This window comes from Haliaeetus albicilla, chromosome 23 (genome assembly GCF_947461875.1).
Source record: "Haliaeetus albicilla chromosome 23, bHalAlb1.1, whole genome shotgun sequence".
NCBI lineage: Eukaryota > Metazoa > Chordata > Aves > Accipitriformes > Accipitridae > Haliaeetus > Haliaeetus albicilla.
Window position 1 is genome coordinate 12,336,491 of NC_091505.1, and position 23,396 is coordinate 12,359,886.

Genomic DNA, 23,396 nt, shown 5'->3' on the forward strand with positions numbered 1-23,396 from the left:
GAGTAAGTTTTTATATCGAACACTTTCCTAAGATGTAGCTGTATTACATCTGCTGCACTCACTTCATCCATTAATTTGCTAATTCTACCAAAAACAAGCATATGCTTTTCTGACACACAACTTTCACAATGGAGCGGAGTAGAGGAATAAAGGGCTTTATTTACTAATGCAAACAAGTTATCTGAAGCCTGATCTTGTTCTCACTGAAGTCAGAGACAAAATACCCATTGACTTCCATGTGAGCTAACTTGGACCTTGTGGTCTGATCCAGAGCTTGAGCCTGGTCCTGCTGGTTGCTTGAACACTTGCTGAAGGCAGGGGCCTGCCAGGGTGTCATACTTCCCAGTCTCTGACATCAGAGACTGCTGGAAAGAAAAATTACTGTTGTGCTACAAATAGCATGATTGAGTCACTTTGCTACAGGACCAGCTCAAAGGAGGGGGAAGTGACTGGCAAGAAGGTAGCAGGAGAAGGAGCAGAGCTGTGGTATCTCGCTTGGGGAAAAGCAAACAGGCAAACAAAGGAAAAGAAACAGAAATTGCTTCCTTTGGCCTTCTTCCATCAGGGCAACTCATTTTATGAATCCTTCCGAAAAATGCAGGAAAAGACAAGAACAGGCTTCAAAATACAGGGGGGACCTGCACTTTTCTTCCTGTTTGCAGGACAAGCATGACTGCATTTTTACAAAGATAAAGGGAACACAGGTGAATATTCAGTGACTATTTTCTTACTTGCTTACACCTGCTGTGCACATGGCTATGTATTTTTTAATAACTGGACCTAGTACTTCTGTTGTCAGCAAAATTGCAGGTGCAGAAGTCAGTACGGAAAGCAGCCCTAAGGAAATCGTTGTCCATACCACTATGAATAAAGCTAGAGAGACTTCAAGCATTCAGGGCACCTGGCTTGTCCACCAAAACCCCAGTGCTTTCAAGATAGCAAAAGCCAGCCACCCTGACCTGGGATACAGTTCGGGAACAGGAGCTGCAGTTGCTCAGTATTTCATTTTTGCAATTGCCATTTTCTCCAGGGGCAAGAGAGCAGCTTCCAGGAAAACCAGCCAAAAGTTAAAACAACACAGGCAGCTCTTACTATGGCCCTGGAAATAACAGGGGCAAACAGCTGTCATTTTCTTTCTTTTGGCCTCGATGCAATTTTCCTCATCTCACCCATTTACACAGGTCATGTGAGGGAGCTGAGCTCCCTTCCCCATGCTGCTGGGCCCCGTGGGAGGGGAAGGGAAGGAAAGGAATAGTGCAGGAGGTGCTTGCACAGCGTCCCAGCCCAAGCCAGCTCAAGTGCAAACCCTCCAAGGACTTCCACTGCCTGTCACCTGTGCTGCAGGGTTCACGCTGCTCATTATTTGAGCTGACTAAATGGCAGTTGATAAAAATATACTAGCATTTCTTCTTCTTTTGCTGTGCAGGTGTGTGCAAAGATTTCCCACCAGCCTGGGGGAGGCAGCTCTACACTCAGGTGGGCTGGTTCAGCAGCAAAAAGCAGCCTAAGCTTAACAGCACTCTTTGCCCCCTCCTTCCCAACAGGCTGAATTTATGCTCCTACCTACCCCAAGTCAAAGTATCTTTTTGCCTAGCCTTCACTCTTGTTTTAACACAATGAGTAAATTTGGGGTAGTCAGCTCTGCCACAGGGGAAGCACAGGGCACAGCCACCTTGCTGCCCTGGCAGGATGACGCCCTGGGCAGCCTCCTTCTTTGCTGTGCCTATACCCAGCCCTACCATCACCAAAGCAGCCCTGCTACTTAAAAAGAAGGAAAAAATCATAACAATGCAGACTTCGCCACAAAACACGAAGCAGCAGAGGAGCTGATACTGTAAATGGGAAGGGTGGGTGTACCCTCTTTGAAGGAGAAAGGTCTTTCCTCCCCCTTTGCTGCACTGGAACGTAAGCCCAGAGCTGCTATTGCAATAATTTGTGAATGTGGAGGCAGGTCTAAAAAGCCAGCTGTGAATTTTGGTAGTCAAAAAGGAAAAAAACCCAACAAACTAGGAGAAAAGCTCAAAGCAGACAAATACAGGGTTGGGAAAATAATTGCCTAGATTTCCGCTACAGTATCCAAAACCTGCACTCTTACCTATAGCTGTAAATTCCCCTTTTAGCCCTCTACCCCCTCCATTTTACTTTCTTACCTACGCTGGCATCTCCACATATCCAGATAATACACTAAAGCCAATCTTTGCCACCTCCACCACACACAAGCACAGCACTTTCAAAGGCTGTGGACCTGCCTACGTTAATTTACTCCAGACACCACAAAAAGCCTCCTCACTGAGGACCATTCCCCTACTAGATATCAACTTTCAAGCCTCAATCTTCAGAATTGCTCTGGTAAAGAGATTTTTTTTTTTAACTGTACAAAAACATGTCTCCTATCTCATACTCAGAAATGACTAAAATGATTTGACTCAAATACTACAGAAATTTAGCCTTAGATACGAGAGTAACGAAGTCTCATCTCCATAGGCCAAACTTGCGGAAAATTATAAGCAACTGAAAATGAGTGTTTCAAATGGAAGTGTTATGCAACATGAATGACAGTGACCTGAAACACTCAGAGCAGACTATTCCTATCTCCTACATTTGTCTATAACAGCACAGGAAACTTTGGAGGCCTGAAGGAAACAACAATTTCTAGCTTGGAGAAAGAGCAGATACTTAAAACTGTGCAACACTTGAATATCTTCTGGGCTTTTGGGTCCTTGCCTTACCAGAATATCTTTGGAAATTGGGGATGTTTAGATGAGATGTCATTCTTGACCGCAGCCAACAAAGATTCCCCTTAGACTTACCTCAGGCCATACAGGACAGTCCCATCAGGATGGAGCCGAATCATGCGATTCTTCACTGTCACCCCATGCAGAAAGGACTTCTTGTCATTCAGGAAATAGGTGTCAGGCAGCCACAACTGGTCAGCCACCCGGTTGTCCAGGGTCAGGTTGAGAGGAAGGTCGTTATATGCCAGGCGTTTGTCCCGCCAGCTCTGCTGGAAGTACATGGTGATGGTGTAGTCCTGGGAGAGAAACATGGAAATGTCAGCCTGGCTCCAGGATAGGGACATAACTCAGTCCCTTCACTACTGCCGCTGCCAAGACCTTTGATGGGTCTGCAAATTCCTTGGCACCCAAATGTTCGTGTCCGCACCTCTACCAGCTGGGGGGACTGTGCTTTGTTCTGGGAAAACGGAAATAAGCCTGAGCTTTATAGGGGACAAAATGGCATTACATGACTCCACTCAAACAAAACCGCATCCCACCCATGTTGACCCAGACTGCTTGGAGTTTGGCTGCAAAACTAGTAGTAGTGAGAACTACAACAGCACTAAAGGATGTCAACCAACAGTGGGCTACACCATGCCAAAGACTTCAAAGGTTGATCTCCCAATTAAGTTACATAAAGATGTCTGGACACAATGCAGTCACACTCAGCCACTGCTTGTTACCACACAGTTGGTAAAAGACAATTTTATTTTGAGCACAAACTCAGGAGATCCCCAAGAGCACATGCAGAATCTCACCTCCAGGCCAAGGTTTCAAAGTCAACCCAGGTCAGCCATGTCAAGCTATTAACACTTGCCTTGTTATATGAGCTAAGTTGGGAGTTCATTGCAATTCTCAGGAAGGGACATATGTGGAGGAAATCTGTCACCAGTGGAGCATGATCCACTGGTAAAGGGGCAGTTCCCTAACCATCCCCAGCTAGCACAATGCCATATGTATCTACTGCTCCTCTTCTGTTCGATAGTAAAAAGTTGGCACTTAAAACTGTTGCTAAGACAAGAATTTTATAGAGGGCAGGGAGAGCTCTTTGGTGGCCCATAGCTGTAGCTCTGCAGAAACCATAGTGGCTGCTGTACAGTAACAGCACATCCAGGGGAGATCCAGAGGTCCCAGACCAGCTTGTTCAGAGACAAAGTATTGTGGCACCATTCTAGAAGAACAATTATTTCTTCTCAGGTAAACGAGTAGTACAGGAAGGGGTCTTGTACACACCAATGACAGAAAACATTCTCACAACAGGTCTTAAATAGGGTATGAGCCAAGGTATTGGGAGGGTAAAACAGCTAGCCTTAAAATAACAGGATGCTGATTAGGAAGTGGGCACAAGTCTTGCTGACAGTGGCCTTACAGAAGTCAGTGTTTTTTCACAAGTCCTTAAATAAAAAGCATTTTTGCAAATGCATGCAAATGATCTAGAATGGGTGGGGCCAGAGACGCATTGTCTCTTCCAAAGCAGATACCTACAGTGCCACAGAAATCCTCTTGACCACACAGATTTGCATGACAGGGCATTTCTGCTCTGCAAATTCCACCTCTGTGCAAAGGGCTGATGAGGACCTTGCTCATGTGCTAACATCTGGGCTGAGCACAGAGGCAGGCATCCTGCCTGCCTGTCTTCTCCCACTGACTTCACTCAAAGCCAGGTTTGATTAACACCTCTGAAAACAAGCTCAAATAATTCCACATTATGGGTATGCCAGCTTTTGGGTATCTAACTATGATTCAGAAATCTAGACCCACATGCATAATCCAAAAGGTCACAGAGTAAATCTGTGGTATAGACTGGATATAAAAGCTATATCTGTCACTTTCTGTGTTATATTGAAAAGAACAAAAACACAGTGACAGTTTTCTGGCCAAGAAACTGTTTTGCTTTGCTTTTTCAAGGACTGCTAAACTCCTGCCTCAGAAACTTCACAGTCCATCTCACAGGGGCACAAATATTTTCATTTCGGTCAAGACTTTGCAAAGGAAAATGTTCTCCCCGGTACCCCTCCCAGGGAGTTTGGACCTGCATTGCAGTGAGAGCACAGAGGAGCAGAGTGTCTGAGTTCCTGGAGCCTCTTACCCCTTTTGGTAACCATCTCTTCCCCTGCCTGTGGGAAACCTGGCTACAGAGGCATCATTTCCTTTCTCCCCCCTTTAAGAACTCCACCCGCACACCTTAGCAAGCTGCTTCACTGACCTGCATTTTCCTAATCCTTGACAGAGCCCTGCAACACCTCACCCCTAACCAGGCCACCCTGCTCTCACTGCAGGCTCCTGCCAGCCTTCAAGCAGCAGCGGACAAGAGGTGGCACTGATCTCCAGAAGACAAAAAGGGCAAGCTGCTTACAAAGTGATCAGTCATTAGCACCTAAGAGATACACCTTCTAAACACATCTTCTGTATTTCCAGGATTGATGGGAACAAACTCAGAAGGGTGCAGAAATAAAAGCCTACATCCTAGCATTCAGGCTGATGATGTTCTTCAGGTGCAGAGACCTTTCTGGGGAAGAACAGCCAGCCCAGCCCTGGGCTGAGCTCTGTTCTCTGATCTTCCTGGGCTTCTTGGCACTAAAGATTTCTTTGGGCAGCATCATGGAAGTCTAGAGCACTTGATAATCATGGTTCATCTAGTGCCTGAAGTTTTCCTTAGCCCCTCTCTCTGCTGATTCCTGTGGTCCACTTGTCATTCTCCTGCTCTCCCTACCCCATCACACTGTTGAACAGTAAGCAGGATTTCTGGGCAGAATGAAAAGACAAGTGTCCACCCAACAGAGGTCAGTCCTCCCTGGGAGGACAGATGCTGCTGACATACTGATGAGCACAGCACTGAGCTATGGGGAAGATGGATGCTCTGCCTCCAGGCCCCTGGGAGAGGGCAGGGCACAGACCGATGGGCTGGAGGAAGCACTGATATGACCCACTACAGTTAGTAAGAGGGACCAGTACTCAGGAGAGAAAGCAGTGAGCTTGACTTCCCCTTTATACCCCATAGCCTGGGCAGGCAATTATGAATCACCCACGTGACAGCCTAGCATCATCACCTGGCCAGGCTCCAGAGCTGATGAGATCTTAATCATAGCCTTCCTTTCAGAGGCATATAAAATAATGACCGAGGGTGACATTGTTCTGCAGAAGCAGAATGGGGAGATGGAGCCAATACATGTAGTGGTTCATAAGTTCAGGAATCAGAAGTAATGAGCCTGATTTTCCTCCAAGTCTTGAATGACAATCCCTTTGTTGTAGGGTTTTATCTGTCATTGGGCTAATACGAGACCTTCCCAAATCTCCCAGTAACCAGTGACATTCACAAGCCTGCTGATGCCACAGATATACCACAAGGTGGGTTTCTCAGCATCACCAGCAGTTAGAAAGTTGGCCCATTTATCAGGCTCAGTGAAGAACTTCAAAACCAAAGACACCTTGAGCCCATGCACCCCTCCAGCTCTTCCTTCCAGCTCACCACAGAAGCACTTTAGTGGGACAACGCAACTCAATTTCCCTGCTGCCTGTGCTAGGGATGAGCGAGGGGGCTTTCTCTGTGCATGCGTACCCAGTAAGCAGCTTTCTCTACTGCTGCTGCTGCTGGAGGAGCAAGCGGGAGATGCAGGCAAATATGACTTTCCACTTGCCTCTAAACTAGCAGCCTAGACCCTCTCCAGACTGCACCAGTGCAGCTCCAGTAGCAAGAAAAATGCTTCCAAATTTCCTGTTATGTATTCCACTGGGTCTTTCTGGAGGACCATAAAATGCTCAGGCAGGGCCAGAGTCTGGCCAAGACCAGTCACTGCTGTGGCAAGGATGGGAAAGCTTTGCAGAGAGCTCCCGGCTCACTCTGCCAGGTACACCTATTGCACTGGGGAGAAAAGGCAGGACCCACGCTGGAGGGAACATACATGTGTCAGGCCACCCTGTGCAACCTCCTGCTTCGTCTGGTGGCTACTGGAGGACCAGAGGCAAGCGTGGAGGAAGGGAGATACCACTCCTCATCAGAAGCTCCATGCAGGTTGCACTGCAAAGACCTTTGGAAATTGTTCAGTGTGAACTTAGAATTTAGGTTTTAAAAAGCAAAGGCTGGGACAATGGAAAGAGGGCTTCTGAAGGGTGGGCATGACCAGAAGTTATGTGCTTCCACCTGGTCCTCTGTTTTCCAGCCACAGGAAAACAAGCTTTCCAAAGATACCTGCAAACTTTCTCTAACTAGGCTTTACTACTGTAGCTTAGGTGGCTATGTCAGCCTGTACCTACCCTGACCAGCATCCCGCTGCAGGAAGCTGAAATGCTGTAGTCAACAGTGCTGGCAAGGGGAAAGCCTGTTTTCAGACCCAGATGAGCCCTGCCCAGTCGCACTGACCTACAAATCACGTGTCCCTTATGCCGAAAGAGCTTGTGTTTCGAAACAAGCTGTTCCTCTCTCCTCCATCTCTGCTAGCCCAGCACTGGCCAGATCCCTTGGTTTGTCCCAGAAGTCTGGTACCCAGTAGCTCACAAGCTGCACAACTGCAATGCTGCTTCCAGCCCTTTTATTTACCGCAGTACTCCTGTGCTGCCCTCCCTGCCTTGCAAGGCAGACCTCGTGGCCCAGCTGCATGCGGGACCGCACTCAGCATTACAGCTCCCCCTCGGCCCCTCGTGAAGCCGAGATGGCACCTGAGCCTCCTGGAAAGCTGCTCAGCATGACCATCCCCTTGGGACCCCCCTCCACATGCCTCTATTCCGTCTGCTCTGCTGAGCAGCTCCTTGCGAGCCATCAGTCCCAGCCCCCTTTGCCTCCCCCAGTCCCAGGTTTTGCAAAGGCTTTGCTCTCTTTCTCCCTCCTCCTTCTTGCTGCGTGTGATGCACACAAAACAGAGGTGAGAGCAACACATGGAGCCAGCAGACACTCATGTTGCAGAGGTGCCTCCCTGCAAGGAGGGAGGGCAGCTCACTTAGAGGCCCACAAAAGCCCCAGAGAAGGAAGAGGAGCTTACCTGGGGGCCTCACGTGCTGAAATGACAGTGCATCCTACCAGCTGCTGAGGACAGGGCTGCTAGCATCCATCTCCAGACAAGAGAAGGAGACTGATAATTACAGCCTTTCCTGAAACTTAGCAGAGACCCCAAACCAAAGATGATGTAAGAGAACTGAAAAGTGAAAGGCTGAAATGTTGACATGAGAGGGGCATAGATGGAAGGAAGGTATCTCCTGCAGAACCCCAGAGGCAACAAATTAAGTCAAGCATGCACAGGGATTCCCCGGTTTCTCAGAGGACAGGGTAGGTAAGTCTAAGGGAACAGCAGCTGAGGCACAGCAAGAAGGGAAATAAGCTGGCACCAATAGTATGAATTCAAGAATGAATTTCCACTGGCTCACATTCCAAACGCCTTTATTAGCACCTAACATACGAGCCCCTCCACCTCCACCTCTGCAGAGCCTCTTTGGGAGTGAAATGCTCACCTATCCTTAGAAAGCAAACCTGGACTCACCCTGGACCCTTCTCCACTTGTGCTGGCTCTGTGCAGTCTGGGAGCAGAAATGAGCTCACTGTCACAGGAGTCCAAAGCTGCCTCTTGGAGCAGAAGTGTCGCAGGAGGAGGATGCCAGATCTGAGCCTAATGGGAACAAACCCACTTGTGCAGAGGAAGGCAAAGTTTAAGGAGGCCAAGTCAGTGAGAGGACATGTGGGTCCAGGAAAGGGGACTAATACAGGAGAGTGGGTCACTCCTGGTGCTGAGAGCACAGGTTGGTTGCCACTGAAGCAATGACAAGGAGGAGGGCAGGAGGAAGCTGGAGCGCTTGGGGGTAGAAGATACTATCTGAAGCCACCACAACCCAGGTGAGGACACGGGCATGTGGCTGGTTGCTTGTGGGCCAGCCAAGTGCCTTGAGCAGCATGCAGGGATGCGCCCAGACCACCAAGGGACACAACACTTCAGGGAGTCAGTTCAGGGTGGGAACCTGAACTTCCTTGTCTACAGATCAAAGAACAGCAAGGAGTAGAGCAGGACCAGTTAAGGCACCTCAGTAACAAGGGCAGCACTCTGCAGAGAGCAGCTTCAGTCTTTAACTGGAAAGCCACCTAAGGCACTCCTCCTTTGCATGCAGTGACACACTGTTAAGAGTCCCTAGGTTCAAGGATGCTCCTTTGGAGGATAGCACCGTGTATCCCTTTCTGCTCACTGCAGTGAGAGAAGGGGTGTAAAATTAAGGACCCCTTCTTCCTCAGAAAGAGCTGCCCTTCCGCACAGGCTCATGTCAGCATGCAGAACACAAACATGGTATATGTCCCAAGTGGTATTCTTACAAGTGTGCTTGTGCTGATTTTGGAGACACTGTGACAGACCAAAAGTCTTTCTACATTAATATCCTGTCTTCAGTAACAGTAAAGAGAATAGCAGGGAGGAATATAAGCAAAACAGGGTCTTTGTTGTGATACTTAATTCTCCAGCTATTTGAGGCTTAAGGATCTCCTGAGCCAGAGCTTCTACCTTCTTAATTGAAGATACTCAGTTTTTCTTCTGAGAGTTTGTCTTATCTTTCAGAATATTCAGCCTTTGGCATCTGCAGTCCTGTGGTAGTGAGTGCCACAGTTTTGTTCTTCCCTGTATTTACATCACTTTAAAAGTACAAATCAGTCTTACTCTTTTCTGATTCCCTTTAGTGCTTGCATTAAGTCAGTAAATAATCATAACCCTATGCTGCTCAAGCTTACAGGGTCCCACCCCGTTTTAGATACTTAAGGGTTACTGAGCAGAACACAAATAACTACATACACTCTCAAAAGTGCTAGAAAGGCTTTGATAGAGGCAGGAAGCAGCAAGGCAAGGAAGAACTGTTGCACGTGTTAAACACAGAACAGAGCTGTATGATGACAGTATCTGACGTTCTGCAGTGGGTTGTTGCACAAGAACAGACTGAAGGCAAGGTAATGGAAATAACTTTCCACAGAGCCTGTGGAATTTGCTGTTACAAAATCATGAAGTCAGGAGCTTAACAGTATTTTGGAAGGTCTAGGCATTAATGTGGAAATTACAGTCCAAGTCATAAAAGGAAGGGACTAACAGAAAAGAATAACCCAAGGACGCAGAGCTTCCTGCTGCAAGGCAGAAGCTCCATCTTCCAACAGAAAGTCACCAGAAGCATCCCTCCCAGGCAGGCTGCTTCATTAACCCTCAGTATGGCTCCTGGGAAATGAAGATCTTTGGCAGGTTGGGTCAAGATCATTTGCCTTTGTGCTGTGACCTATAGAGTCCCCAGTACTAAACCTGTCCAGAGGCAGAAGTGTGCATGCTCATTGGGAGCTACTCTAGACTCAGAAGCCAGGATTAGAAATGGAAGGAATAACGTATGTGAAAGGGTTGAATCTTTGCTCAGAATACAGTATTTCTGGCAACACGGATGTCTCCTGTGCCTGGTCCATTTTTGGGGATGACAAATGACTCGGACACTTTTTGGAGGGGCTTTGAAAGTGAAGGTGACTATTCCAGGCTGCTAGTGGAGGTTGTGTTTCACCAAGCACTTGTAAGGTACTGGAAGCAATAACTTTTTTGCAGGGGAGAGTTTACACTGCTCTTCTGCTGCTGCATGACTTTGGGCACAAGGGATCAAGGAGATTTTGCAACTTGCCTCTAGCACTAGCTGTGCCACTTAACCTTTTTCCCTCATTTCCTCTCCACCCTGACTTTGATAAAGCACCTCCTTTTGGAGAAGTGACCAAATAAAAGTCCTTCCCCATATAAGCAAATGACATATGGTCTCCTTGTCCAAGATCACAAAAGAACATTAGGAAAGCCAAGATGCTCCAGAAAGAAGGAGAAAAATGGAACATCTGACTTAGTAAAAACCAAGCTGCCACTGCCAGAGACTAATGAACAGTTTGCTGGCTTCAACTTCTTTGATGATTAAACACCATCTCCTGTTCCCGTCATTCTTGGGAAAGAAATTAAAGGACAAAGTAGTCCTCAAGTATGTTTCATTTTAAGGAGGGGGTAGGGGAAATAAGAGGAATTATTTTTAAGGGGAGGAGACAAGATGTGCCTGCATTCAGTTGCAAAGAATTGGAGCAGTGTAAAATGTACAGAAGAATACATGAAGGACAAAGCAAGACAACCATAGTTCTTCCTTAGCAAGCTTGTTTAAGAAAACTACTTTGCCCTCATAAGGGATTGTCCATTTCCATGCAGATAAATCAATGGGTCCCAGACTTTAATGAGCACCAGTTAATCTGACATAAGTAAATACCTGATAGCAGTCTCTCCAGCCCTAAGACAGCACAAAGTCTGTTCACACTTTTGCCTTTGCTTAGGGCAGGAGGCAGCAGCTCTTGTACTTACTGTACTTCTCATGGGGAGAGTATTCTGCCAAAATGCTGCTTTTAATTTCTCTTTTGGTGCAAGCCAGTGCCCAGTTTACAAGTCTGAAGTTCTGCATGACAACTGTTATACATAAAGTGACAACTATTTTAGATACTGCCCTTTTCCCTACATTTCAGCTTAGCAGGTGAGAAAGCCACAGTCACTTTCAACCTCCCCTGTTTCTGAATAACCAGATGTCAGCACTGACTTGGGGATCAAGAAGAGCACCTTCCATCTGCAATCTTTCTGCCAGTAATGCAAGGGGACAGGAATGGTTGGCTTCTAGTATATGCTCTATGCCCTTTTGCGCTGCAGGTCTTTGTGCTCTTGAACTCATTTCTCTTTAGGACCTGAGAAGTACTTTGCATGGAGATGTTCCTCTCACTAATCTGATCTACTTTTGTAGTAATTTGCATGTGTTTAATTGTTGAATGCATGTCCAGAAACTGGGACAGGTATCAGCTATCCTCAACAGCTAGGGGTGTGCAAGTAAAGTGCCACTTTGCTGCCCTATTTCTCTCCTGCCATGCCCTAGCCCTGCAGCACCTGCATTGGTGCTGGTCTTGCAGGTGTAAGATAGAGGACCTACCTAGTTGGGTCCTAAGCCAAAAGGGCATTGATCTGCCCATGACAAGGCTTTCAGACTTCTGAGCCTGTATATCAATGCCCTATCTGAGCAGGGGGCAGCACCGCATATCATCTGCTTAACAGCTCCAGTCATGCTGGAAGCAGAGGTCAAGAGGAGAAAGCCAGAACTGATGGGCACAGGGATGAATATCACCTGCTTTATGAGCATATGCAAACCAGCAACCTTGTTCAGTGTTATAGACAGCAATCCCAAAATCACCACTTGCAGCATGACATCTTCCTCAGGCAAGCTCTTAGAAAACAATGCCAGGCAGTTTCTATTCTTAAGGCATAAAATCTGTGAGCTACTGCATACCATTTCTGCTGGCCTGGTCTCCTCACTCGGTTCCCCATCACCTAGTAGCTGGACAAAACCCAGAGCCCATTCTATGCCCAAAAACAGGACTGTTTGACCTTCCCATTTCTGTATCACCAGCTAGCTTTCAGTCCAAACCTCATCATAGCTTGAGAAATGGTCTTTCCCAGAGAGGAACCACTTACTGAGAAATGGTCAAACTCATTTTTGGTTCCTATACCTTCCCAAGCCAAACCAGCACAGAAGAGCATGCTTTGTACAGAGACCCAACTAAGGCCAGAGAAGCAAGGCCGTACATTAAGTTCAGAAAAAGGTAATGCATGAATTTGACCAATTTTCAGGCAGAAAGTCAAAGGGGTGGTACTTACACTATCTTCTCATCCTAGATGGGCCGGGAACTGGTAAGGACTCATTGTAGTACTAGGAGAGCTAAAACCAGGTAAGATGCTCGCTTAAACAAGCAGGGAGCTCAGGCAGCAAGGCCACAGCTGAGTAATTTCTTCCAGGAAAATGGCAAGTTAGAGGGGTGACTGGCTTGAGATAGTGCAGGGAGGGCAGCAAGATGACACACCCCACCCCCCCCCCACCATAAGAAGTACAATGTATGTTTTCCCAGGTGAAGTCTGTTCCAGGAATGACATGGGTCCCAGACAGTGCAGGTAACATGGGTTCTTCCCCCTTCTGGAGATCCTTAAAAATTTATTGCTTACATCTATCATCTGCTAGTGTATCAGATGTCTCCAAATGGCTTCATCAAGCCTTCCCAAATCCCTTCTGTCTCTTACCATATTTACTTAAGGCAAAATCTTAACTTAGCCCTTTTTGTTGATTCTCTTAGCCTCTGTCTAGGTATGCGCAAGGTCACCCATTACCACAGTGTGAGACACACAAGCATTAATGCGCTACCTCTATGGAGTCTCAGAGAAGTGTTACGATCACGCCTTGCATAGCTGGGAAATGGAGTCCGAGGGCATGCTTATATTACAACAGGCTTTCTGGTTTGAAGTACTGGGTAATTTAAAACAGATTTTGCTGCCATAGGCTTCTGCTGACCCATGACAGGAAAACATGGTGCCTTCAGAAGGGCTATCTTTACCTTCTACTGTTTGCCTGCACTAATTTAGTATGCTACACAGCTGCCTTCTGCACACTTACAAGCCATGGGGCAGTGCTGGTGCCTGTATCCCACCTCTTCTTCTCCCCTCTCCCAACTCATCTTTTCATACTTTCCCAGCGCTACCCTTACTACCTTACAGCATGTGTTGCCAGTGTCCTCCTGCATACACTTATAGGCATATCTAATATATAGCCATTAAAGCTCAAAAATGTTTTTAGTAATCACTTTATATTTAATTAAACATGCAACAACTAGTCTATTAGAGTAAATTAAATTTGAGTGAGACATTTGAACAGTGACTAGTGAAGATATCAGTTTCTAAAGCCCTCAGAAAGATGGGGGAAGAAAACTGTATTATGTCAAGGGAAAGGCGATGCTGGAAGACAAGGGGCTTCATAGCTTCTGCATGTATCCTCAGAGAATTTTCACCTTGTAGTGACTTTCTTATCTCCTGCTTGCTGAGAGATGATCACTTCAAGTGGTTAAAACTCAATAGGCTTTCTAGCAGGAGTAACCTAGTAATGGAAAAATGTAATTTCTCCAAAACACTCCCAGAACTCTTCACTCCTTTAAATGAAACATCCTTTCCACCTTGCCAGGAGTTTTACTGGACACCAAACCAATCAGACTCTACCCCAAACAGGAGAGGTTCTGCAGCCCTCCACATAGACACTGACTACTAGAGATCATGGGGAGAAAAGGCTGGGGGAATGCAGAATTAAAGCAGCTAGGGGGCTTAGTAGCCCATTGGAATTAGTGTACTCTAGAAAACACCTCTGAGTATCAATTTCAGCTCACTCAATGCTAATTCTGTAGGAGACTTTGGGCACTTTTACCTATACCTCATTTTCTGTTATCTGTAAAAATAAGACACTGATGCTAACTTGCCTCCCTGCTGCAGTTTGGGATCCCCACATGTCTAGGCAAGTGCTAAGTGTGTAATGAACAGAAATTAGTTTTTCTCCCTGGGGAAAAAAAATTAAATAGAGCTTGTAATTCCCTGTGGCAGTCAAGACCACCAATGCTGTTTGGAGCTGCATAGATAGGGAATCATGTTATGAATGAAGCAATATTACTACTTTATATGGCAGAATAAAATGCTCTATATACAGGTCTAAGCACTGAAACCATGAGACTCTCTGCAACAATATCAAGGCACACAGTGCTTTAAAGACACTGTTTTAACTTAGAGAAAGAAGGTTTGATATTCCAGATTCTGAAAACTGCCACAAAGATGTCATTTCCCAGGAGGCAGCCAGAGGCAAACAAATCCTTTAAATGATGTAAGACAACTAACATGTCCTGGGCAGAGCAATCACCTCAACTAGGCTGGCACAGATTGGCTTGACCAAAAGGTTAGAATGGTGTTTATTTCCTAAAGAAAGTGAAGTTTGATCATGTAGGAAGGATGACTGGGAGTAGGCAGATAAGATGATGAGATGCAGAAGAGCACAATTTATTTCTGGCAATAGGGTTCAGTTAAGTCAAGGGTGGTCCCCTAAGGGTAGAGGATGGCAGCCCTACGGTTTGAGAAAAAAAAACGCTTACTTTTCAACGAGCCCAAGCAAACTGGTTGCAAACTAAAAACCCTGAGACTCCTGCACACAGGGACCCAGTTCTGTATCTGGGGTGACTGCTTCTACATACAAATATTCTGCATAGCTGTATTTGTGGCCCCTAAGCTGAAAAACTCAGTAAGATTGAGTTATCATTAGAGCAAAGGGCTAGCAGTCAACTGTCTCAACTGTGATGTGAGTAGAGTACTGTATAGTCATGCTGGGACAACCAAAAAGTACAGGAGTATCCACTGATCTGTTCTAGGAAACAATTTCTACTGTCAACAGTACTGACCGGACAGTGTATCATCATGGATTTTGTCTACCTCTGCCTCTATCCATGGGTAGTCTGCCCTTGGTTATGCCAGGGTAAAGCCAAGGGAACCAGTCCAGGCTGACACCAGCAGCAGTGCACACAATATGGCCCATACTATCATTCTTCTGCTTTAGCAATCCAAGTCTTGGCTGCGGGATCATAAACCTGATGGATGGGTGCAGTGTAGTTAACTGACAATAGCATTCAAAATGCAGCTGTATGAAACACTCCTGATTCTGCTGAACAAGTCAAACTTATTACAGGGTGCATGAAGAAAAAGGAGATTTCAGCAGGCTGTGGAGGTCCACAAGCAAGCAGACTTTGACTTCACGGCCAACTGGATGGCAGAGAACAAGCTGCAGTCTCTGTCCATGCTGAGTGAGTGCTCTCTGCAGTACCAGGACCAACAGTCCTGGAGCCAAGGAGCTCTATTTGCAGAGCTGGCTGAAAGTTATTGGCAGGGAGCCCATGTGAGCTCGGTAAATAAAGTATCCAGATAATAAAAATACCCAAAGGCACTGTTTAATTTTTCTGAGAGTTCTGATACAGCCAGTAATATTGAGAGGGAACAGAAATCTTGCAGACAGGAGCACAGGGCAAAACCAGCCTTCCAGAAGAGTGGAACACAAGGCACCTGGTAGGTCTGATGGCTCATGGCCTGTACAGCTAAATATCCGACACTCATTTATGGGGGGAACAGCTGAAAAGGAAGAGGGTTTGTGTTCAGGAACTAGACTGGGACTCAGGAAATCTAGGCTCAGACAGGAGCTTGTGTATTGTAAAACCTCAAGTCCTCTTGAACTTTAGCTGCAAACTCTTGATGGATAAGAGGGTCAATACTTTGTGTATTCATGACCTAGGAATGCGAAGGGGATGGACAGGGAGATACAAGCCACAGGCTGCCTTCCCCTGCAGTCACACTGAAGTTAAAGGAGATACTGCGGTAGCAGGTTGCTGCAGTAGAAAAGGGAGATGAGGTCCAACCTGTAAGAAGTGAGTATGTTTTGGGATTGCTTCCCTCTTCACTAGAGCCTCAGATGGGAGCTCAGTGCACCCTGCAAAGTGGGGGCAAAGGATGTATAAGAGGGCATACTCCAGCCTGGTGACCCACTGCACCCTGGCACAGATAGTAGGAGGCCAGCTGTGCACACCTTGCAAGCAGTGACAGAGAAGGGGCCAGTGGATCTTGTCTTTTACTCCTTCCTCTGCCATTTTTCTGGCTGGAGCTGGCCTGAGACTCCACTTGTGTCAGGGCAGCAGGGACTACCACATTTCATCCCATGTGCATGCACACCCTCCCTCCCCCAAATGATCGCTTTCATCTGACTAGAGGACCTTTCTGGATCTCCAAACAGCTCAGCAGATCCTCTTCCTTTCACCATCCCTTTTCCTTGAATGTTCATTTTTCTCTGTAGCCTAGCAACTCAGCACAGACTCAGAATATTAACAACTCCTGTCCCCACACACGATCTTCTCCAGAGGCCTGAAAAATGTGATAGCAGAAAGGCGGAGAGGGGTAGGAGCAAGCACGAGAGATGTAGGGAGCATGCAGGGAACCTCTACCAGCATTCAGAAACAGCAAAGCTATTCAGCTGTCGTATCTGCCACCTTCACTTAACATGTACATAGCATATAGAGCTATATATAGCCCCATTTATTTACATATTGAAATAGCAGCACGACACGCATGCACTTGTATTTGGATTTACGCTCTATATCGAGGCACCGGCACTCTTGCGCACATACACTCTCTATTGCTAGATGCTTTAAATGTATATATGACAGGATGTCAGAAGGTTAGATTCTCAAGATCTAATTTGGTTTTCAATCAAACTAGATGAAGCTTTCACTTGTGGGAAGATACTTTAGCATTCTGCAGTAATCCTCTCCAATGCTGCAGCACTGCTATTGAAACAGGTGGCAGTTTGGAACATTGCTCTCAAATACAGACAGCTTTTTAATATATATATATAAGAATATATATAAAGACTGTGGGAGTTCTGCCTGTGTAAAAACCTGAATAAAAACTTAAGCAGGAAAAAAGAAAAAAAAAAAAGACATTTTTATCCTGGGCAAAGTTTTCTGCAGTAGCAATTCTAACTACTACAGGAGTGCTGGGGTACAAGCTGAAGTGGTTCATACCACCACCATACAACACTGACATGTTCAGATCTAAAGATAACTTGGCTGATACAGGAACAGATGGAGCACTGCAATACATAGCACTGTTCAGCTGAAAGCACGCTGCAAACTATGTAGCCATGGACTCTCATCCTCTCCAACATGACTTCTTTCCTGCCGTGGGGTGGAGTCACCTACAAAATGCAGAGTGAACTTAGCCTCCTCAGTGAGAGTACAGAAATGTTCTCATTTGGGAAATCGCCTAGTGAGCAAAACATGTGAACTCTGTTTCTCACTACTAGAGCTGGGTTGACTCAACCCTCCTGAGGCTTGAACTTGTGATACTGGAGGACTTGCAGAGCTTTTCCTTAGGGATAACAGCGTCATGGAAAGATGCACGGGGGGAATAATTTGCAACAAACATCGCCAACACATTTTATTTGTGCTGCAAAACCCAAGGTCTAGGCTAGGAATCAGCCAGTCTACCCAACAGCTTTCCCATAACCAAGAATTTCCAGTTATGCAAAGAGCTTTCTGCAAACTATCCCATTAAGATATCATGTAAATGCTACAAGATCCCTAGGAATAAACAAGCATGGTAGAATAGAAAGCCTCAGGGACAGAGAGTCGTTCCCTAGTCCAGAAGTTCACAGTCTTTCTTCAGCTAGAGTGCTTGTTTCAGCAAGGTTTCCACAGTTCACCATCTGCTGATCTATGTACATGGCAAAATCATGCAATTCAGCCAGCAAAAGTATTTCATTCAAGTGCATCATTAAGGTTCAAAACATCAGAGCCCTTCAGCACAAGCACAGGATACCACTTTATAGGGGAAGCAATAAAGCTGTCCACTCTCACATGAGGACACCTCCAGGCAGTACAGTGGCAGGCACCTGGCAGGACTGCTGCTTTACCAGGTTGCTCTCTGCTACCCATGCACTGAGTCCTTGAGACCTCTGTCTCAGAAGGAATTCCTTGTGCTTTGTGCAGATCCAGGCTTTCAGATGGCCACGGCATTTGAAGAGACTGTATGGTGATCTTTGGGTTGTTACTTAGCAACTTGACTCTAAGATGTAGTGAATTTACTGGGCTGTCTCTGCAGTCAAGCAACACCAGGACCAAGGGCAAAGCGAGAATTTTGTCATAGGAATGGGATAACCTGTGAAATATTATGGAACACAGATCAGATTTTTCCCTTCTACAAGTTGCCATAAATGCAGTAAATATTGACATATGAGTCACACTGACCTATTTTCTAGTTTTTAAGCTGGGACAATCTCTTTGCAACCAATTTCAGAACAAATGAATGGGGAGTACTTCAGGCCCCTTCACAAGTTTGCTTTATTCTTAACTATTTTGTGCAAGAACCCTATCCTCTTGTGGAAGGACCATCCCTGTCTTTTGGGCAGAAAGGGGACCACTGCTTGTTTAAACTTGAGCATCCACTCCCCACTACCACCACAGTGCAGAGCACGCCTGAGGCCAGAGGCTTTACTTGTCCTCATGCACTACCTTAGTCCAAGAGATCTTTCAGCACAATCAGTGAGATTTCTGTTAAAGAAAAGCATAATGTGCTGTGAGCAGATATCCACATCTGATTCTTGACTTTTTAGACTGTATCAGTGCTGGTGAAAGTCACCCTGAGCCTCAGCAGTCACAGGATGTCACCACTGCAAGGAGAGACAAAGTACGCTCAAATCTAGCAATGGCAGGTGAGATAGGTCCCCAACATCTGCTTTGTTGCAAAGATGTTTCTAGGAGATCACTAGATTTCTACTCTTACCATCTATCTATATGAGCCACAGAGCAGGCAGTTGTACCTCCTGCCTGCAAAAGAGAGCAGCTCAAAGCTGCTGTGTCTAGGGTGGTTTGGGGGTTACTCTCCACTGTGCTACAACCATCTTTTATTTCCCCAAACAACCCTCTAGCAGAAGGAAAAAGCATCAAGATGCTGTTGCTTTCCTTCAGCTAGCCAAGTGCTTGTGTGTTTACACACAAACTGCTTCCTGTTGCTGGAGAAGCAGAGACGCAAGAAGGCCACCAAGGTGACTATATGTAACCGATGGCAGTGTGCACAGGACACTGTGCACAACCATTGTGTGGGACTGCCCTTTGCATTCCCTCATAACTCTCCCCTTCAGGAAAACACTGTTTCACATGTGCAGAACTGCCACTGTTTGATTTCCCAAGAAAACAGCCATCCAATGCATTGCAGCTCTGCACATCAGGACTTGAAGTGACAATAGCTGCATGACCTAAGTTGTACTGAAGTGATCATCAGCAGAGGAAGGCACAGACATTTGCAACCTTCCAGCTCAGCTGCATGTTTGCAATAGGTTAGTTTCAATCACAGCACACAGAAGCCCCTAGCATGTGAAAAAAATCACATAACCCCTACCTGTTCATGCCAGCACAGAGCCTGGGGATATCTCACCCTAAGTCAGAGCTGTACCATTCTTATGGTACATTCTTATGGTACCATGCCACACTGGTAGGATCTGGCCCTTCTCCAGTACTAAGGCCCCACATACTCTGCTACCTGCAACACTACCATCCCAGGAGCCTACAGCAATCCCACAGGACTACAGCCCATGCAGTACCATTACAGCACATCCAGCATTAGCTCAGCTCAGCCTCTTAGTTTTACCATATTTTGGCAGTCTTCGATATTCAGCAGCCTTAAATACCAAGATGTAATATATACACACACACACTCAGTTTAGATACCACAGTGTCACAGGGCTGGAGATACCCTAGGCTACAGGGAAACATTTGCAGCACTGGAGTGTCATGTCAAACTTGTATCTCATAGCATATATAACTACAGGAACCTCTGACTGTAGGATTTAAATGCTTTAACCTTTGCTTTTTTAAAACCTTTGGATACCCAGGGACATAGAATAGACTGACTAGGAAATATCTGTATGTCATTTCTCCATTGAAAAGACATGGCAACAAACCAGAACACTTTCAGTTAAGAATAAGGAAAATGCTGATGTATTTGAAGGGAATATATGGTAGTATAAGGTACAGTATAATAGTAGGAACTTTTTCTTGGTTTTTAAAGCTCAAGACATATATATCAATGGAAAATCCTTTTCGGGGTCATATTGCACAAAGTTGTTTCTGTCTGTTATTGCAGGCGTACAGAGGGTCTGCTGAGGGTCCTCAAAGGCTACTGCCAAAGCTGCATTAGCCCCAAGGAAACCAGGGGTTTGCATACACAATTTGACTGTCAGAACAGGTCAAGAATGGATTGGACATCATGCATCCAGATCAGTGATCCCATATGGATATACATTTTCCTTCCTTTCCCTTCCCCTTTCCTGAAAGGGCCCAAAGGTCAAGAGCTCTGATGAGGAGAGCGTACGGCCTAAGAGACTGCTGTGTTGTGTACCAACGAAAGCCTCTTGTATGGAGCCTACCCATCCACACTGCCTTCTTTCATCAACTATGGCCAGCATACAGCAGAGTTAAGCACATGTTTTACTGTGCATGGGTTACACTGAAACTGAGATTCAACCAGTCAGTGCATATTCATATTTTAGTGAAAACAGAACTGCAAAGTCTGATCAGGACAGATTCCACTACAAAGGCTATTTCAAGCATGCCTAATAGATAGAAAATTTGATGTAGTGAGAAGAGTGATGCCCCACTGATGATGGCATAACAGATTGTAGAATGAACTGTCCTGGTCAAGAGCACCCTTACACACAACCTGATCCACTCTTTGTTTTGGGTTAAAAGCCAATTTAAAACCATTGCAGCTCATCACTGTCTTGGGACATGCTTTACATCTCTCTTGAACAGGGAAAATGTTTTTGCCAAACAAGACAGCTTGTTTTTCAAGCAAGCTTCGGGAAGTTGGGAAATAACAGACATGATGTTTCCTTCCATAACCCCCAAGAGATCCAGTGCAGTATTCTAGTGCGAGTGCCATCACTCCAACAAGGCAGCAGTGAGGCAAAAGGTGGTACAGAAGTAGGGAGCAGGAGGCAATGAAGCGAAGCATCAAGGTCAGCTTTGCCAAGCATCCTGCACCAACTTCTAACCTATCTGCACTGCAGACTGTCCCCCAGCAAAAGGTATTGCCAATCCCACAGGCATCATTCCTTTAATGCATATTCCTGCGAACATTTCTGTTTGGAAGCCTTGCTTCTTGCACTAGCCCTCTACAGCAATCCTCTTGTAACTTCTCAACTTGTCACCAGGTTTATAAAACTTTAAAGTTAGTGCTATAACAAACTGAAACAATGTTATTGCAGATGTAGGAGAGCATCTTGGGATGAATAAATTATAGGAGCCGCAAAGAAATCACAACTATAACGGCTGGATGCTCCAAGCTGTCTACGGTGTGCAGATACACAGGAGGGAGCAGGCTTAGGACTGCACAGATCATAGGGCAGGAAAATTGAAGCGTTATGAAGGGTAACCATCTCTTATTTCAAATGCATACAAAACTTCTGGTTGTTTTCCTTACTGAAATAGTTCATTAATGCTTGAAGGGAGTCTGAACTGTCTGGTACTAGAAAAATACATCCCCAAAGAATACCTAGAGAGAGAGAGTAGGCTACAGTTGGAAGTATTAGCCCTTAGTCCCACTGTGCAGCAAGTACAATATGCCCTGAACAGGCCAGTCATCCGCTCTCTGTTGAAAGGACATGCAAGAGTAGGGGAAGACTTCCAGCTCCTTCTGCAGCCATTGGTACTGGATACCGTGAGAACTGGATCCACCAAAGCAGGTTGGTTGAACCAGACCATTAAGCCGACAGTGACTTTGGGCAGCATTCAGGCCACGTAGCACAAGGACAGAAACCTGCATGCTGCTTCAGCTGCAGAGTGACTTGAGTTCCATGCTGCCAGTGCTCTTCATTCTCCTAGGTCAGAAGTACTGCTAGACTCCTCAGTAACCTGGGTACCATACTAAGAGGTCTGAACATAGCACTGTCCAAGTACCACTATACACCAACAAGCATCTATAAATACCTGCATGTTGTTCCCTGCTTACTGCAATTCAACCACCTGTAGCAAAATGACATCTACCAGATAACTTATCCAGCCCATTTCCTTTAAGGAGAAGTAGGACATACCATCATTCCATTCTTTGCAGATCACCTGAGCTACCGAACATCATTATGAACACTTTCCTCCTTTCACTCTGCCTTTAAATCCCCAACTTGCAAATTTGTACAGGATATGAAAAGACTCCAGCTAGGCCTTTTGTCTTCATGGATCAGCACTTCCCAGATGGTCTGCCAGTCAAATGTGCCCTCCCTAATACCTGTTTGGCCTGGCCCCTGGCATCCTTTCCTTGGCATTTCAATTGATGTCACTGATCTTGGCTCAGCAAATAATCCTTCTAATCACTGACAAGAACAGAGGCTGCAGCTCAGTGTTGCTTAGCAGGGCTAAGAGGAGTACACAGTAATAAAACATTACTCTAGCAAGTGAGCTTGAAAATACGGCTGACCACACACAAGCAGCAGCTGCGATGAACAAGAAGGTGCCATTTTTTTTAAAATAAGGACTGTAGTTTTGGTCCCTCATTCTTGGGAGATCGTTACAAAGCCAGCACTGCACACACGAATGTCCTGTGTCCTGGCACAACTCCATCTTCTGTGCTATACCATGGCACTGTATCTGTGCATGGCCCTCAAAGAGGTGGAGATGCACTGACTTTGTGTAGCAAGGCACCAGGAAACACATAGCATATACAGAATGCTTTGTAGCTGCCTGTACATCAGAGTGCCTGGGAACTTCCAGCATAAAGACATAACTGTGTTGCCTTTGCAGAGAGCCCTGTATCCTCCAGGGTTGAAATGTCACCACATCATCACATTGGGACTACAGTTCCCATGGGAGTGAAGGCAACGATTGCCCCTTAGATCATGGGTGGAGCTGTATTCCTCCACAGCACCACATCCAGCTGGACTCCTGTGAAAAACAACTTTTTGAATCATGCAACGACTAGTCACTGACAACACTTGTTCCCCACCATCACACAGCCAGCAGACACAAAGAGTCCCAGGGAAAGGCATGGGGAGCTGGGGGCTCTCCTCAGCCTGCCCAGCCCCAGCACCAGGGCCATTGTTCCAGAAAGGATGTCTGAGGATTAATTAATTATCCTACAAGGGGCAGTAAGTAATAACACTCCTTGTGGAACAATAGAAGCTATTTGGTTGCCATGACAACCCAGCTTCACTTGTATGCCTTTAATTTATTCATTGCAC

The 23,396-nt window shown here is 46.0% G+C and overlaps 1 protein-coding gene across 2 annotated transcripts in view; it reads right to left on the bottom strand.

The window, feature by feature from the left end:
- LOC104322482 (gamma-aminobutyric acid receptor subunit beta-4) overlaps positions 1–23,396 on the bottom strand; it is a 76,508-nt gene that overhangs the window by 20,960 nt on the left and 32,152 nt on the right. For both annotated transcript variants that reach the window (XM_069811166.1, XM_069811165.1), the window contains exon 4: positions 2,811–3,031. In XM_069811166.1, the coding sequence (XP_069667267.1) occupies positions 2,811–3,031 (221 nt within the window). The remainder of the gene's footprint in view (positions 1–2,810; positions 3,032–23,396) is intronic.